Raw genomic sequence first — 16,089 nt, 5'->3', positions numbered from 1 at the left:
GCCCCTGCCCCTCGCCCCTCCCGCCCAGCAAGGGCCCCCCTGCGCCCCCGGCCCCCGGGGCCTTCTCGGCACCCCCACAGCCCGGCCCCGCGGGCGTCTACACCATCTTCCCTGCGGCGCGCGAGCCGGGTCGCGAGCACCGCGTCGTGGCGCCCACCTTCGTGCCTTCCGTGGAGGCCTGCGACGAGCGCCCGGGGCCCATCCAGATCGCTTCCCAGGCGCGCGATGTCCGGGCCCGGGAGCGCGAGGCGGGCCGGCCCGGGGTCCTGCAGCCACCGCCCGGCTCTCCGCGGCCACCGCCCGAGGTGCTGCGGGAGAAGAACTCGGTGATCCGGTCGCTGAAGCGGCCGCCGCCCTCGGACGCCCCGCCTGTGCGCACGCGCGCCTCCCCGGACCCGCGGGCCTACCTCCCGGCCAAGGAGCTGCTCAAGCCAGAGGGTGACCAGCGCCCCTGCGAGCGCGCACCCCGAGTCCCCGCCAGCGCCGCCCAGCAGGCCGCCAAGCTCTTCGGCCTGGACCCCGGCCGGCCGCCCCCGGCCGCCACTGACCACAAGTGGAAGCCCTTTGAGCTGGGCAATTTTGCCACCACGCAGATGGCCGTGCTGGCCGCCCAGCACCACCAGGCTAGCCGTGCAGAGGAGGAGGCAGCCTCGAAAAAGACGTACTTGGACCCAGGGGGTACGCGAGCTTGTGGGAGGCCGGGTGTGGACATGCACCCGGTGACGCACGGCCCTGGAGAGGCTTCGGCCATGCAGAGTCTAATCAAGTACAGCGGCAGCTTCCCCCGCGAGGCCGTGGCCGTGCGCCCTGGTGGCTGCGGCAAGAAGAGCCCATTCGGAGGCCTGGGGACCATGAAGCCGGAGCCCGCGCCCACCACGGGGGGTGCCCCGCGCGCCCAAGGCCGCCTCCAGCACCCTGGAGGCCCCACAGCGAGTGGGGGACGACAACTGAAGAAGGATCCGGAAAGACCTGAGAGTGCAAAGACTTTCGGACGTGAAGGTTCCGGCGTGCAGGGCGAGGCCGAGGTGCGGCACCCGCCCGTGGGCATCGCGGTAGCTGTGGCCAGGCAGAAGGACAGTGGAGGGAGTGGCCGACTAGGACCCGGTCTGGGAGACCAGGAACGCTCCTTGTCTCTGAGCAATGTCAAAGGTAGGTCCTGGCACCCTACCGTTCCTCATTGCCTCTTGAGATTCACATTTTTGTTGTTAAAATTTACACAGGAAAACATTGGGATACTGAACAATATGTATCAATATATAGCTTACACTGCTACTGATTACATTTTCATGCTGTACAACCATTTTTGCCTTCTTTGAGTTGTTTCTCTCCCATTCCCCAGAACTTGCTGGCTCCTAAACTTCTTGTCTGACCTTTTTGAGTTTCTGTTGGCAGTCCCTATAGATTTTGTTTTTTAAATTTATTTTTTTATTTTCTGTGTGTGTACCCTCAAATCAGATCTGATTGGTACAGGAGGAGATTGCCCCTCTTTCCCCTGCAGAGCATCTGGTGGATTTGAACCATGTACCTCTGGGATTGCGGTGCAGCTTCTTGCCACTATGCCACCAGAGCTCCCTAGTCCCTATAGATCTTTTAAGAGCACCATGCTCAAGTGAAGTACTTCCTTACTATTTAAGTTAGACTGTTGTCTGGTTTTAGGAGTTAATGAGATAGGAGGTTTAAGATGATTTCTGGGCAAGAGTTTTGAGAATTTTTTTTAACCTAAGCAGCTCTAGACAGTTTGGATTCCATTTAAAAAACAAAACAAAAGACTTCAAATTCTGTGCTACAGTTTCCCCCCTTTTGATCAAGATTGTACTATAGAATCTCTGATCAAAATGTTAATCATGGTGCCCAGGCCTTCCTCCCCTTGCTTTAGTTTCTGTCTTTCTCTTGGCCCTCACCCCACCCCTGTTTTTACATCCCTTGTCTTCCCAATTCGGTTTGTTTTCCATTATCCATGTGGGAAACGTGGCAATAGAGGAAAGGAGGAAAAGGCACAAAGAACGTTCTGTTTTTCTAACTCCACTGTTGGGCCTTTCCAGAACTCGTTTTCTCGTGCCTGTCTCGCACAGATACAATCTCAGCCCATGTTTTTCACGTCTCGGAGCGTGGGATGTTGCTCTTTTTTCTTGCAGATTTTTTTATAAACGTCATTTCTTCTTAGCCGTAACGTTCCGTCGGGAGCGCGTCCCATCCGTGAGCTGACTGTTCCCTCTGGCTGGCGGGCATTTTTCCGCCTTCTCTGTTGGGTTGGTTTATAAGGTTGTCTTGAATATTTCTGTGTGTTGAGCTTTTATGGCCTTGGGAATCATCGGCTAAGAATAGGTTCCTCGGAATAGATGCGCGTTTGGCCTGGGACTTTTAAATCCTGGAAGGAGCCATGTTTTGCATATTTCGTCACCTCTGTCCGAAACACCAGGCCCACTGCCTTCGAGTTGATTCTGAGTCTTAGTGACCCTGCAGACAGTGCAACTGCCCCATACCCTTTCCGAGGCTGTAAATCTTTATGGGAAGAAGCTGCTCCCTTTTTCTCCTTAGGAGTAAATGGTGGATTCAGACCACCGAGCTTTTCAGTTTGCAGCCAAGCATTTTAGCCACCGTGCTGCTACGGCTTCTCTGTGTGTCCGTCCTCAGCACGGATTTGTTGACTGGATGTGTTGGACTTTGTGAGGGGGATAACGTGACATTCCAGTGTTATCATTATGTCCCAGTATTCTTTGGGGGGCAGTGGTGGTCATAGTGAGGGGGACCAGGCTCTGATTCCTTCCTGGCCAGCACACCTCATGTGAAGCCACCGTCCATCTGTCAGGGGTTGTGAAGTTCAAGAGACGTCAGTGGCACTTCCAGACTAAGACCAGGAAGAAAGGTCTGGTAATCCAATGATGAAAATCAGGCAGTGGAATCCAGCAGATCTCAGCAGCCTGCCTCTGTTTTGTGGGGTTCTCATGACAGGAGCCTGACTTGATGCCAGTTATATGTCTGGATACGTCAGGTCCTTCGTTATCTTAGCGCCTCGTTAGTGGGGATTCCGTGAAGACTCCCCAGAGCTGTCTGAATACGATTCTTTTTTTTTTTAATTATTATTATTTTTATGTGCGTGTACCGTCAAATCAGATCTGACTGGCACAGGAGGAGATTGTCCCTCCTTTCCCGGCAGAGCATCTGGTGGATTTGAACCATGCTCCTCTGGGATTGCAGTGCAGCTTCTTGCCCCTAGGCCACCAGAGCTCCCCCTGAATATGATTCTTAAAAAGCAGCGGCTGCTGCCTTGGTAAACGTCCCCCTGTCGCCGAGTTCATTCTGACCGTTGCTGACCCTCCACTGGGCTTCTGAGTCTGTAAGTCTTTGTGGGAGGCGACTGCCTGTCTTTCTTTCTATCTTTGGAGTAGCTGGTGGGTTCAAACCACTGACCACCAGGCTTCCTTGGTTGAATAGCTAATGAGGGTGAGTATGTTGTGGGCAGTGGTTGGCTGTACTTCCTCTGTGCCTTGCCCATGAGCTGTGGGACCTCTTGGGTGCCTGGAGAGCTATGTTTATGGAAAGAGCCATCGTGGCTCAGTAGGTTAAGCCTCAGGCTGTGAGCCTAGAGGTCAGCGGTTCAAACCCACCAGTGCTCCAGAGGAGCAAGATGAGACAGCCTCGTCCCAGAATGCTCTGCAGCCTTGGACACCTGGGGTGGCTCTGCTCTGTCCTTGGACGCTTCTGTGAGATGAGGTCGACTCCGTAATCCCAGAATGCTCTGCAGCCTTGGACACCTGGGTGGCTCTGCTCTGTCCTTGGAGGTCGCTGTGAGTTGGGGTTGGCTTGTGGCAGTGACTTTGCTCTGTGGCCAGTGGTCCCTTGAGATTCACTTAGCGAGAGCTGTGTCCTTCTACCTGGTGACCCAGGTCCCCTTCTCCTCCAGCGCTCAGTCGGCCCATCTCTCGGGAGCTGCCATCAGCACTGTTTGCAGCTGATTTCTGGCTGTCCCCTTGTCTGGGAGCAGGAGGGGGCCCTCCAGCTCTGAATTGTCTGTCCAGCGTGGATTGATAGTGTGAGGAAGGCTAGCAGGTGGTGACTGAGTGACCGAGCGAGGGCATTGTTGTCTGTGCAGGTCCCGGGAGACAGGGAGGCCGCGGGCCCTCTGACCGGGAAGCACGTATGATGGTCCCATTGGGCCAGAATTAAAGGAGTGTCCACCTGCTTTCTGGTTTGGTGATTGGCCACCCCTCCTTCACCCCAGGAGTCGGGAGGAGGAGCTCCTCTTGGGGGTTCCTGTCCCTGGGCCACGCTTGGGACATTGATAATGTGCAGCTGGTGCAGCATGGCGTCCGCTGTTGGGGACTGTGGTCCCAGGGCCATCCGGAGCTCAGTGTACTTACTACCTGTTTGTGCTGGGGGGACCTACCCTGGGGAGGCCTGTGTGAGAGAGACAATGTGAAGGAGGAGATGGTCACAGACTTGGTTGAAGCTTGGAGGTGCTCGACTGTTAATGGAAAGGTTGGCAGTTCAAACCTGCCAGCTGTGTTATAGATGAGGCCAGTCTGCCCGTCAGGACCACAGCCTTGGGAACCAGCTGGAGGCGGTGCTGAGTCCGCTCTTACTCCTTGGCAGTGGCTCGGGTCTGAATCTAGAAGGTTCTGGTGTGAGGAGGTTAAAGCCACCAACTGCTAAGCAAAAAGCTGGCAGTTCAAAGTCACCCTGGAGGAGGAAGATCCTGAGGTTGGCCTCCGCGAGGGTCTTGCCGTGGGAACCCTGGGGGCTGTCCTGCTCTGTCCTGAAGGGTCGCTGAGTCAGGCCAGCTTGGTGCTCCTGCGTTTGCGTTCAGTTTTGTCTGAAGCTGAGATGCTCTGTTGGTTCTGGTGGTTGAGAGGTAGGTAGCTGGCAGCTGGATTCCTTTTCCTTCGGTGGGGGGGGGGGGGGGGGGGGGGGGGGGGGGTTTTCTCTTTCGGGGGGGGGGGGGGGGGGGGCGGGGAATAGCACCAAGAAGGGATAGTTTTCCCCCAGGCAGCCCTGGCTCCCTGTCCGACGCCCTTGGGGGTAAGGTGAGGGAGTTAGGTGTTTCCGGCACGTGTGCACATGCGTGTGCTTAGAGGTGTGTGCACATACACTTGTACTGGGAGATTACTCCCCAGCCCGGTGGGTGGTGATCCCCCAGAGTCCCCCATTAATCACTCTCTTCTTAAACAAACGTTATTGTGGTCAAACACAGAAGTTGCCGGTTGAACCATCTTTACGTGTGGGACTCAGTGACAGCAATTATGTCCTGGCATTATGCAACTCCTGTCTATTTCTAAAACATTTTATCATCCCAGACAGACAGACAGACACCCAGAATCCCTTTAGCACTCTCTCCACCCCCTCCCCGGCCCCTGGGCCCACCGTAACTGCCCGCTGGCGGTGCCTACGCTGTCTCTTTCTGATGTTTCTTGTAGGTAAGTACAGGGCTTGACCTCTTGTGTGTGAAGTCTTGTTTTTGAGGTTCACCTGTGTGGCACCGTGCACCCGGGCTGCACCTCTCTGTGGTCAGGCATCGTCTGTTGTGTAGGTGGACAGCATTGTTTGTGTATCATCTGCAGATGGATATGTGGGCTGTGTCCACCTCTGGCTGTTCTGAATGGGCCTGCGGTGAGGTTGGTGGACTGGTGTCTGTTGGAGTCTCTGCTTTCAAGGGATTTACCCTATTTTTCATTTACTTTCATTTTAAACTTTTTATTTTGATTTGAGGGAAAGTTTACAGAGCAAACTGGTCCTCTATTTGTCAACTCAAACCACACTGTGTTTTGTGACGTTGATTACAATCCCCACATTAAACAGCACCCTTCCCAGTTCCTCCCTGTGTTTCTTGATTCCCTTCATCTTTCTCCCTCCTCACTTCTCATGTTTATGGGCTTTATTAATGAAGTTAGCAAGTTACAGTTCAGGTTGGAAACAGAATACCGTTCTCTAGTTAAGACAGACCCTTGGGCGAGTGTCACAAAGCTTTTTCAGTGCTGCCACTTGGAGTGTTTCTTTTGTAAGCCCGGGCAGAGGCTCCGCGGACGGCAGCTCCAGTTCAGCTTTGCCTTGTGTTGCTGGTTCTGACTACCAGTAAGCCTGGCCCTCCCTGTGGTTTGGAGCTCTGGTCAGTGTATTTTACTCTAACAGGGACTTTCTGCAGTGACCCCTTTCAGTGGTGGTGGCGGGGCACCATCTAGTTCTTCTGGTCTCAGAGTCATGGAGACAGACTTTGCACTAGGTCTCTGGTTTTCTTCTCTCTGTTGTGATGGGGGAGGCCAGTAGTCGCACCTTGGCTGGCTGTTCATAAGCTTTTAGGACTTGGCGCGGCTTCTCCTAGAGTATATAATATTGTCTCTCTGGGCTGCGGTGAGCCATTTGACCTTGATGTCCCCCGGAGACTGTGGTCCTTCCTTGCTTTTCAAAGAGAGCCCTTTGCGTGTTTGTGAGTTCAAATCTTGGCTCTTTCTTTTTTCTCCTTCCAGCTACATGGTTTTGAAGCAGAGGCGTAAGTTCTTTAAAGCTGGTTGCCCGGGTCCATTCAGATTAGGACGGTGCTTTATAGGGTGAATTAGGGATTTTTTATTTTTTTTGCAGTTGCTTGCCAGGCCTTTCATCTTAGGTGCCTCTGGGTGAGCTTGAACTTCTAACCTTTCAGGCAGCAGCTGAGCGTGTTAACCATGTAGTTCCTCTCAGGAACTGTGGTTTCCGCCTGTACTAGTGGACAATGGGCAGCCCCTCAGTAGTGTGATGCCAGGCTGGCTGGTGGACACTGATGGACCTCAGAGGTGGTGCAGGCTTGGTGAGCCACCGCATTGTTGCTGATCTGAAAGCACAAATGTTCTAGTTTTCGACTCAGAGAAGAGTTACCCTTATATTATCACCTATGAAGTGTGTCATAGTAAAGAGGGAGAAGCTGGGAGTATTTTGAGAATGACAAGATGTGACGTGGAGACACAAAGTGAGCAAAAGCTTTTGCCCAAATGGTGCTGATGGACCTGGTGTCGATAGGGTGACCGTAGACCTTCACTTTGTAAGAAAGCACAATACTGCTGAGGTGCAGTCAGGGAGGTCTCCCTGTGGTAGGTGCCCCGTGAGTAGCCCTCTTCTTGTGCTTGTGTGAATGCATCAGGATCTCAGGACGATGGCCATGTGTGAGTCCTGGGCCTTCCTCCTGGAGAAGAGCCCGAGTGGTTTTCTGATGGGTTTGTAACTGACTGGAGGGGTCTGGAGGCCTGGAGTGGGCTCAGGGTGGCTCGTTATATACATTTGTGACCCCCCCCCCCAGACACCCACGTTTCCTGGTCTGAGACGGCCACCCATCACAGCAGCCGTTACCATGGAGCTCCATCCTCCATGTGCTGACACTGCCCTGACCTGGACCCACGTCACACCCTCCCTCCGTCCCTGCCGTCTCAGTTCTCTAGAGCTGTTGTAACAGAATGTACCACAAGAGGGTGGCTTCAACAAACAAATTCATTTTCTCTCAGTTTAAGAAGCTCTGGCTGTAGGGACAGACTTTCCTTCTCTTTGTCTGCCTGGCCGTGGCGGAAGATAAAAGGTGATACAGGCCATAGCCAGGGAGACAGCCGCATCAGGACCGTGGTCTGGTTAAGGACGTTACTCGGCACTTGAGTCCCCTGACGGCTGGTCACATCAGATAACAGCCTGGGGGTTGATTACATCATGGCAGGACTCCAGCCCGTTGAAAAGCGCAGTGCAGTTGACATGTGTTTTGGGGGCACATGTCCACGATGCCCGCTCAGTAGGAACTGTCCCTCCCCTCGCTTGACAGGAGGGGAGACCGAGCCCGCAGAGGTTAAAGAGGCAGAGCTGAGCCGGACGACCACGCTGTGCGCCCCTGCCTCTGCTTCCTCGGCCTGTTCCCTCCGCAGTGGGTGCAGATTGGGGCACAGGACTGAGGAAGAGGAGCTGGGAGGGATGTCCCCCACTCCCGAGATCACATGAGGAGTGCAGAGCAGTGGTGCTGGGAGGGGTGGGCTGCCGACCTTGGTCTCAGACCTCCAGAGAACACACACAGTTATCTGGTGAGATGCTTCTGATGTGGTTGCTATGGAAACCAACCTCAGCCTGAGCCTTGGGCTTAATGGTCGGGACGTAGAGTGTGGGACACGTGGACAGGCCAGCCATCGCTGCAGGGGGGACGTCCCTGGCGGGGGTGGGGCTGCGGCCAGTACCCTAGACACATGCTCTGTGAAGGCCCCTGGGTGGGGGACCCTGAGGGGCAGAAGGACGCCCTCAGCCACGGCTTCTGCTTATTAGTTACGGGGCCTGGGCATTTTGTACCTGTTTGTCCACCAGGAAGCCGGGTTTGGGGACGGGCCTTCCAGGTGGGAATCGTGAGGAGCGGAGGGCAGTGCTGGCCGTGGAGGTCACGGGAACACTGGCATCGGGGCAGGAGGACCCAGCGTCGGGCGTCTGTCATGAGCCTTGCGGTGCAGACCCTCTGCTATCTGGGTGGGCTGGGGGCTCCCGAGGGAGCGACTCTGAGGCACCACCTCACCTGGTCGCTGGCTGTCTGGGTTTCTTAATCCCAGTCCACTGCTGTCGAGGTGATTCTGAGTCATGGGGCTCCGTGGAGGTGGGTGCGAGCAGTCTTGGGGGCATGGGGAGGTGTGGCAGGTTGAGGGGTGTGCCGGAGCCCGGCTAATTTGGGCTGAGAGAGGATGGATGGTGTGGGATTTGAACGGAGGCTCGAGGCCCCAGCTCCAGAGTGGGGGGGTCCTGGTCACAGGGTTGCCCCTGCAGTGGGCCACATGCGTGCAGACAAGTTTCTGGTTCCCTGATGGTTGTGGGGGCTCCTGGGGCAGCCTTGAGACGGTGCATGTGCCAACCTGGGGGACTGAGGGTTGCCCCGTCCCGTGAGAGCAGAGAGGGCCTGCACTGGCCTGAGCTCCCTGCTCTGGGTATGCTGACCCTGCCTCGGGCCACGTTCTCAGGGGCCTGGACAGCTGTGCCCCTCTGAGCCCCTTCCCCAAATCAGCCAGTAAGACACTGCTGCCCCGAGAATGACCCTTCATGCCCTGTCCTGCCTGGGCCTCAGTTTCCCCACATATCCCAGGAATGAATGAGCCCTGCTCAGGGCTCAGTGTGAGACAGCGGCGTCAGGGTGGAACTCCGCAGGGTTCAAGGGCGGACTTTTCAGATGTTGGTTACCAGGCCTTTGTTTTGAGGTACCTCTGTGTGAACTTGAGCTGGCATTTCCCTGTCCTGCTGTCAGTGAGGTGACAGGCATTGCAGGTGACACGCTCTGCAGTGGGATAGATGCGGTGTGCCCCATTCAGGGATCCAGTGATTGGTGCGTTTGCTGCTTACAGGGGGTTGAAGGTTCGAGGCATTAATCTTCCTCCTTCCTCCCTGTGACTCCTGTTTCCTTTCTTCCTGTCCCTTCTTACCATTACAGTACTATCAGTGAGTCTGACTGGGCCTCACAGCTGGCCGTTATTGGTCTTAGTCGTGTAGAGCTGCTGTAACAGAAATGTTGTTGTTGTTGTTTAATGCCGTCGAGTCGTAGACGACTCATAGCGACCCTGTGAACGACCCGCCTGAGCACTGTTCATACATAGAGTTTCTGGAGGCAAGCCATTTCGGAAGTGGATGCCGCTCCTGCTTCCAGGATGTCACAAGAAACACTGCACGTAAATGACCTTGACAAACGGATCTGTTCAGTCACCGCTAGAAGGCTGGAACGCCAAGCGAGGGTGGCAGCTTAGATTAACAGGAGGGGTGAGGCTGGAGTAGGCCACGACAGTGGTCACTTTGGGCCCAGGCTGACGCCCTGCCTGGTTCCCCGCTCAGGACACGGACGCGCCGAGGAGGGCTGTGCGGACGAGCGAGGTCGGCACCGAGACGAGCGGCTGCTGGACGGGCGGCTGGACCGGGACCAGGAGAAGCTGCTTCGGTGAGGCTGGCTCTGTGGGGTCCTTAACTTCCTTTCTGAGCCTCAGTGTTCCTGTCTGTACAGTGGGTACGGGGACATCTGAACAGTTTGCCATCTGAGTTTGACACACTCGCCTCTCCAGTAATCACTCACTTCTCGTCTGCGCCTCGACATTCGTGTTGTGTGATGGGTACAGAGTGGTCTTGGCAGCTGAGCGAGGCCTTCAGGCCTGAGCAGAGTTGGTCTCAGGGTTGGTGAGCAGGACACAGTGTGGGAGAGGCTGTGCCCTGACCGTGCCAGGGGTGTCAAGGCCGCAGTGGCTGATGTGTGAGGTCTCTGCCAGGTGACCTGTCTTCTGCCCTGGGGACGCTTGTCCACCCTGTGCCCCCGACTGTAGGGGGAGCTTTCTGAGTGACCAGGCCGGTTCGTGGCTGATACCTCTGACGCCTCTTACAGAGAAAGCAAGGAGCTGGCAGACTTGGCCCGCCTGCACCCCACCAGCTGTACGGCCAATGGCCTGAACCCCAACCTCATGGTGACAGGAGGCCCTGCACTCTCGGGCTCTGGCCGCTGGTCAGCTGACCCTGCAGCCCACCTGGCCACACACCCCTGGCTGCCTCGCTCGGGCAGCACGTCCATGTGGCTTGCAGGTCACCCCTACGGTGAGTAGGCATAGGACGGGGGCCAGGCACCCCTCCAGTGAGAGAGGGTGGGCTGGGCAGTGTCCTCTTCATGCATGGGGTTTGGGGAGCTCTTACAGTAAGAGGGGGCCCTGAAGTGGAGAGTCTCCCTAGCTGGCCGGCCAGATGCAGTGGCTCCTCATCTGCCTTGAATGAAGGCGGGGTGTGTTTGGGGAGAGTCACTAGGTCTTTATTCTTGAAGATCTCAAGGGCTGGATGCAGGTGTGGGGTGAGCGGAGGGGAGGGGCCACACTCTGGCCAGGTGTGCCCTCCCCTGCCAGGCATTGGCCCTTGGTGGCCCAAGGCTAATTCTTTACCTGCTCCAGGGGTGGTGCCTGGTGGATAGGCCTGGGGGCCTGTTTGCCACTCCCCTCCCTCCTTGGTTCTTTTCATGGGGCCCCAGAACTTGGAGGGGTGCAGGGCAGGGGCAGGGTGGCCTTGAAGGTGGGGGCAGGCCCCAGAACTGACATACTGGCTCATCTCCTCTAGGCCTGGGCCCCCCTTCTCTGCACCAGGGCATGGCGCCCGCTTTTCCCCCTGGCCTAGGTGGCTCCCTGCCTTCCGCCTACCAGTTTGTCCGAGACCCCCAGTCGGGCCAGCTGGTGGTCATCCCCAGCGATCATCTGCCTCACTTTGGTGAGTGGACTCGAGGTGTTGGGCGGGGGCTGCGGGAGGGGTGGGGTTCCAGCAGGACTGTGTTTGATGTCAGTGGTTTACACGAGGTGGAAAGCTCGGGGGTCCTTGTTTAGAAGACACTTTGTCCAAAATCCTCATAAGAGGAGTTACATGTTTGGGCGGCCCTAGCGGGTGCCCGGCCCTTTCCCCACCTGCTCAGGGGACCCAGTTTGCAGGCTTGGTAAGTGGAAGAGTTTGGGGTTTGGAAGCTGGAGAGCTGAGATCAGGACGCAGCTGGCCCCAGGGCGGACCTCTGTCACCCTTCAGACCTAAACCGGAAAACCTGTTGGCCTTGAGTGGGTTTGACTCACGGAGACCCTGCAGGACGGGGTTCCTGCAGCCCGAAGTCTTCACGGGAGCCGACTGCCCGTCCTCCTCCGTGCAGATGCTGCTGACATTTGTTAGTTAGCACGTTGTGTCACCAGGACTCGTTCAGCAGGCCCCCCAGCAGGCTGAAGGGGGTTCCCCGTAGGCCCAGGACAGAACCCCTCAGCCCCTCTGGCTGCAGGGCCCTTGGGCTGAGGCAGGGCCATGTGCCCAGGGCCTGGGGGGCAGGTGGACGCCTGGTCCCCATGGGGCAAAGCAGAGCCCAGAATGCCCGGTGTGCGGGGCATGGGGTGGGCTCTGCTGCTGCCTCACAGCGGTCTCCTCCCCAGCGGATCTGATGGAGCGGGCGGCGCCCCCGCTCTGGTCCACGCTGTACCAGCCGGGCCGAAGCCCCCTGCACCACGCCCAGCAGTTGCAGCTCTTCTCCCAGCAGCACTTCCTGCGACAGCAGGAGTTCCTCTACCTGCAGCAGCAGGCGGCCCAGGCCCTGGAGCTGCAGAGGAGCGCCCAGCTGGTGGTGAGTGGGGGCGAGGGCGTGAAGGGCCTGCTGGGGGAGCTGTGCCGTGGGGACCCCAACCTCCTGAGACACCCCTGCTGTGGTGTCAGCGGTCAGCTCTCCAGTGACAAGTCGTTCGGGAGGGAGTGGTCAGGGAGGGCTTCCTGGAGGAGGTGGCATCGGAGCCAAATTGAAGAGCTCTCCAGGCAGAGGGCATGGAGTGGGCGGAGCCTGGCAGGGCGGGTGTCCGCAGGGAGGACACAGGCGGCCTTGTGCACTGAGGAGCTGCTCTCTGTTACCCCACTCCCTGTCCACACATTGTCTCAGAGCATCTAGGGAAATAGTGATTGTGCTGCTTCCCTGGACGCGGCGATGGGAGGGATCTCAGTGAGGCTCTAGTTCCGCTGGTCCTTGGAAGTATTCTGGAATGCTCTGCCTTGTCACTGACTGCCCAGTACGCTGGTGGGCTCAGCACTGGGAGCAGAGTGCTTGGGCCATAGGTTCAGGTCTCAGCTCTGCTCGCCAGGCTGGGGGCCCTGCGTATTACCCTCACGTGGGAGATGCAGCAGCGGCTTGCTTCCCTGTTCGAGGTGCCAGTGTCACGGGAGCAGTTAGCTCAGTGGACGGGTCTCTGCCCGCGGACCCCAGCGGACCCCACAAGCACAGCGCAGGGTGGGGTGCTGGCTGAGGTGCCCTCGCTCTCACAGCAGCAGGAGCGGAGCTGCAGCCCCCTGAGGGGTGGGAGGACCTACTTGACAGTGACCAGGAGGGGTTGACACCTGCCCCCTGCCTGGTGTGGGGGTCCCTTGGAACGCCTAGTCCCCCCAGGTTTCTGTGCCCTCGTCCCATCCCTGGTCCTGCTGGTGGGGTTCCGTGTGGAACTCTGTGCTTGTTACATACCCACCACTTCGGAATGTCTGGAACCTGCCTGAGCCTCTCCCCAGAGAAAGGGCCCCTGGGACCGGGTGGGCCGCTGGACCCAGCACACTGAGCCTGCCCACTGACCTCTCCCAGCAGGAGCGGCTGAAGGTCCAGGAGCACCGTGCGGAGATGGAGGAGAAGGTGGGCCGGCGCAGCCTGGAGGCGGCCAGCAAGGCCAGCCTGGCTGCCTCGGGCCCTGGGGTGCTGCCCAGGAAGCCCTCCGCCCCCGCCTACAGCAAGAGCTTGAGCCCACCACCCCCGCTGTCCCCTCGTGCGTCTCCGGTGGCTGCCCTGAAGGCCAAGGTCATCCAGAAGCTGGAGGATGTGTCCAAGCCGCCCAGCTATGCTTACCCCGCCACGCCCAGCTCACACCCCAGCAGTCCACCGCCCGCCTCCCCGCCGCCTGCCCCCAGCATCACCCGCAAGGAGGAGGCTCCTGAAAACGTGGTGGAGAAGAAGGACCTGGAGCTGGAGAAGGAAGCCCCCAGCCCCTTCCAGGCCCTGTTCTCAGGTGCTCCGGTGCCGCTCCCCTCCCTTCCTGCACCCACTGTCTCCTTCGTCTGCTGTGTCCTGGGCCTGTGCTGAGCTCTGGTCTCGCCCCAGCGGGTGGTTTCAGATACAGCTGGATCCGGCTGCTGAAACCTCGTCAGCCAGGGGTTTTCCTCTTCACACGCTTCCTCAGGGTGGCGTTGGGAAGCAGTGTCATAGTCAGACAGCCTGTTCTGAGAGTTAGGGGACACATCCAGCGCCCCTGCCACCCCGTTGGTTCTGACTGATGACGACCCTCTCTGAGGTCTCCAAGGCCGTACATCTGTAGAGAGGGGGACCACCTGTCTTCCTCCCATGGAGCTTTGAACCACTGACCTTTTGGTTAGCATAATGTACTGTAAGAGTTCCTTAGACCTGGTAGGAAGTCCTTGGCCTGTCACAGTGCCCAGGGGGTGGATTCTGACACACAGGGACCCCGGGAGTGTTAAGGGAACAGTTTAAGGAACCAGCTGGGTTTTGGAAGTAGGTTGCCAGGCCTTTCTTCTGAGGCAGCACTGAGTCAATTTGAGCCATCAAGGTTTCGGTTAGCAGCCGAGCTCACTAACTGGGTGAACAGCCAGGCACACCTGGCACGTAGGTGCAGCATAGGTGTCCGCTTGGAGCACACACCTCCCCCCAGAGAGTGGTGCGTGCAGACACCCCCCCTGGCCGGGGTCCCTTGTCTAAGGACCTGAGGTCCCTGGTTCCGATGGGGCCGAGCGTGTGCTTGCCTTCCTGGTGGCCATTAGAGGCGCTCTGGTGGTGCAGTGGATTAAACGGAGCTGCTAACTGGAAGTCCATTGGTTTGAGTCCACCAGTTGCTCTTCAGGAGAAAGATGAGGCCGTCTGGTCCTGCTCAGGTTTATGGCCCAAAGGAGGGGCCTCTCTCTCAGCGATGGTGGGGTGACTGGCTTCTGGTGGCTGCTAGACCACACACCTGCATGGCGACAGACTTGGGTTCAAATTCCGAGTTTGCCACCTGATGCCGTGTAAGCTTGGGCCGCTGTGTCCCCTTCTCTGGCCAGCATTGACCATCCTTGGGGTGCCCCTTCTTCTCTGACCTTCCTCTGGTGCCTTCAAGCACGTCTGTTTGTCCAGCTCTGGGCGGAGGCTGGAACATCACAGGAAACATGCTCCAGACCTTCGACAGGACGTTCTAGTGGGAGCTTGAGTATCAGCAAGGGTGGGCTGGCAGGGGGAGGAGCACTTGGGTGCCCCCACTCTGCTTTAATGGGGTGCATCCTTGTGGACGGGCTGGAGGGGGCCAGGCGGGCCCTTGGGGCTTCATGTAAAATGCTAAGCGTTTACTGCTGGCCTAAGGATGCTTTCAGGTATGGTTGGATCTAGGTACTCAGTAGGAAAGGGAAGAGAAAGAAAAATCCGTCCTTGCTGGGACCTCAAGACCCTTGGGCACTAGCTGGCAGCAATTTTTTGTGCCTGTGGCCCTTGGGCTGCCCAGATGCCCGCTTCATGAGACCCTGGGCTGGCCAAGCAGAGAGTGACTGATTTGGAACCCAGGGGCCCCAGAAGTGGTAGAAGCGGTGGGGCTGGACCACATGCTGACTTTTGGTCGTCTTTGCAGATATCCCCCCCAGGTACCCGTTCCCAGCTCTGCCTCCCCACTATGGAAGGCCCTACCAGTTCCTGCTGCAGCCCACGGCAGCCGCCGATGCCGACGGCCTGGCCCCCGACGTCCCGCTCCCCGCTGAGGGTCCTGAGCGCCTGGCCCTCTCGCCTGAAGACAAGCCCATTCGCCTGTCCCCGTCTAAGATCCCGGAGCCGCTGCGGACGCCCCCGGAGGAAGAGCCGCTGGTGGAGCGGGAGGTGAAGGCGGAGGTGGAGGACCTGGATGAGAGCCCCCCGGAGCTGCCTCCACTGGGGTCTCCACTGGCCCTGCCCGCTGCTGAGCCCGGGCCGGCCCCGAGCCCTGCCCTGGCCTGTGGGGCTGGGCTGCTAGAGGCCCAGGCGCTGAGTGCAACAGGGCCCGCGTGCACGGAGCCCCCCGAGTGCCCTGAGTGTGCGGAGGGAGCGGAGGCACGTGTGGACTCGCCCTGCCGGACAGAAGCCTGTGTGGCGTCCTCGGACCTGGGGGGCCAACTGACCCCCGAGACTCTGGTGGAGGCCAAGGAGGAGCCGGTGGAGGTGCCGGTGGACATGCCCATGGGGGAGGCTGAGCCGGAGGAAGACCTGGCCCCCGCAGCCACCGGCGAGCCCCACCCGAGCCTGGAATTGCCGGACTGTGCTGTGCCCGCTGCAGAGGGCGAGTGTCTGGGCCTCGAGGCCCCGGAGGCCGTGGCCAGCAGCTCCTGCTTCCTAGAAGAGACGGATGCTGAGCGTTTCCTGCCCAGCATGGAGGACCCGCTGGCAGGCATGAACGCCCTGGCAGCCGCGGCAGAACTGCCCCAGGCCAGACCCCTGCCGTCTCCGGCCGCTGGGCCCCAGGCCTTGGAGAAGCTGGAGGCCGCCCAGAACCTGGTCCTGGAGCAGAGCTTCCTGCACGGTATCACCCTGCTGAGCGAGATCGCGGAGCTGGAGCTGGAGAAGAGGAGCCGGGAGCCGGGAGGTGAGGCTGGGAGAAGGGAGGC

The 16,089-nt window shown here is 58.5% G+C and overlaps 1 protein-coding gene across 1 annotated transcript in view; it reads left to right on the top strand.

The window, feature by feature from the left end:
• Nucleotides 1–16,089, top strand: part of TNRC18 (trinucleotide repeat containing 18) — a 124,532-nt gene that overhangs the window by 41,598 nt on the left and 66,845 nt on the right. Inside the window, exons 5-11 of the mRNA XM_006889751.1 lie at nucleotides 6–1,149; nucleotides 9,796–9,898; nucleotides 10,334–10,539; nucleotides 11,047–11,193; nucleotides 11,889–12,076; nucleotides 13,070–13,487; nucleotides 15,087–16,067. Of these exons, the coding sequence (XP_006889813.1) occupies nucleotides 6–1,149; nucleotides 9,796–9,898; nucleotides 10,334–10,539; nucleotides 11,047–11,193; nucleotides 11,889–12,076; nucleotides 13,070–13,487; nucleotides 15,087–16,067 (3,187 nt within the window). The remainder of the gene's footprint in view (nucleotides 1–5; nucleotides 1,150–9,795; nucleotides 9,899–10,333; nucleotides 10,540–11,046; nucleotides 11,194–11,888; nucleotides 12,077–13,069; nucleotides 13,488–15,086; nucleotides 16,068–16,089) is intronic.

Source organism: Elephantulus edwardii, unplaced genomic scaffold (assembly GCF_000299155.1).
Source record: "Elephantulus edwardii isolate Elephantulus edwardi_28Jun2011 unplaced genomic scaffold, EleEdw1.0 scaffold00080, whole genome shotgun sequence".
Classification (NCBI taxonomy): domain Eukaryota; kingdom Metazoa; phylum Chordata; class Mammalia; order Macroscelidea; family Macroscelididae; genus Elephantulus; species Elephantulus edwardii.
Note: the sequence above shows the minus strand (reverse complement) of the source record. Positions and strands in the feature narration are given on the sequence as shown.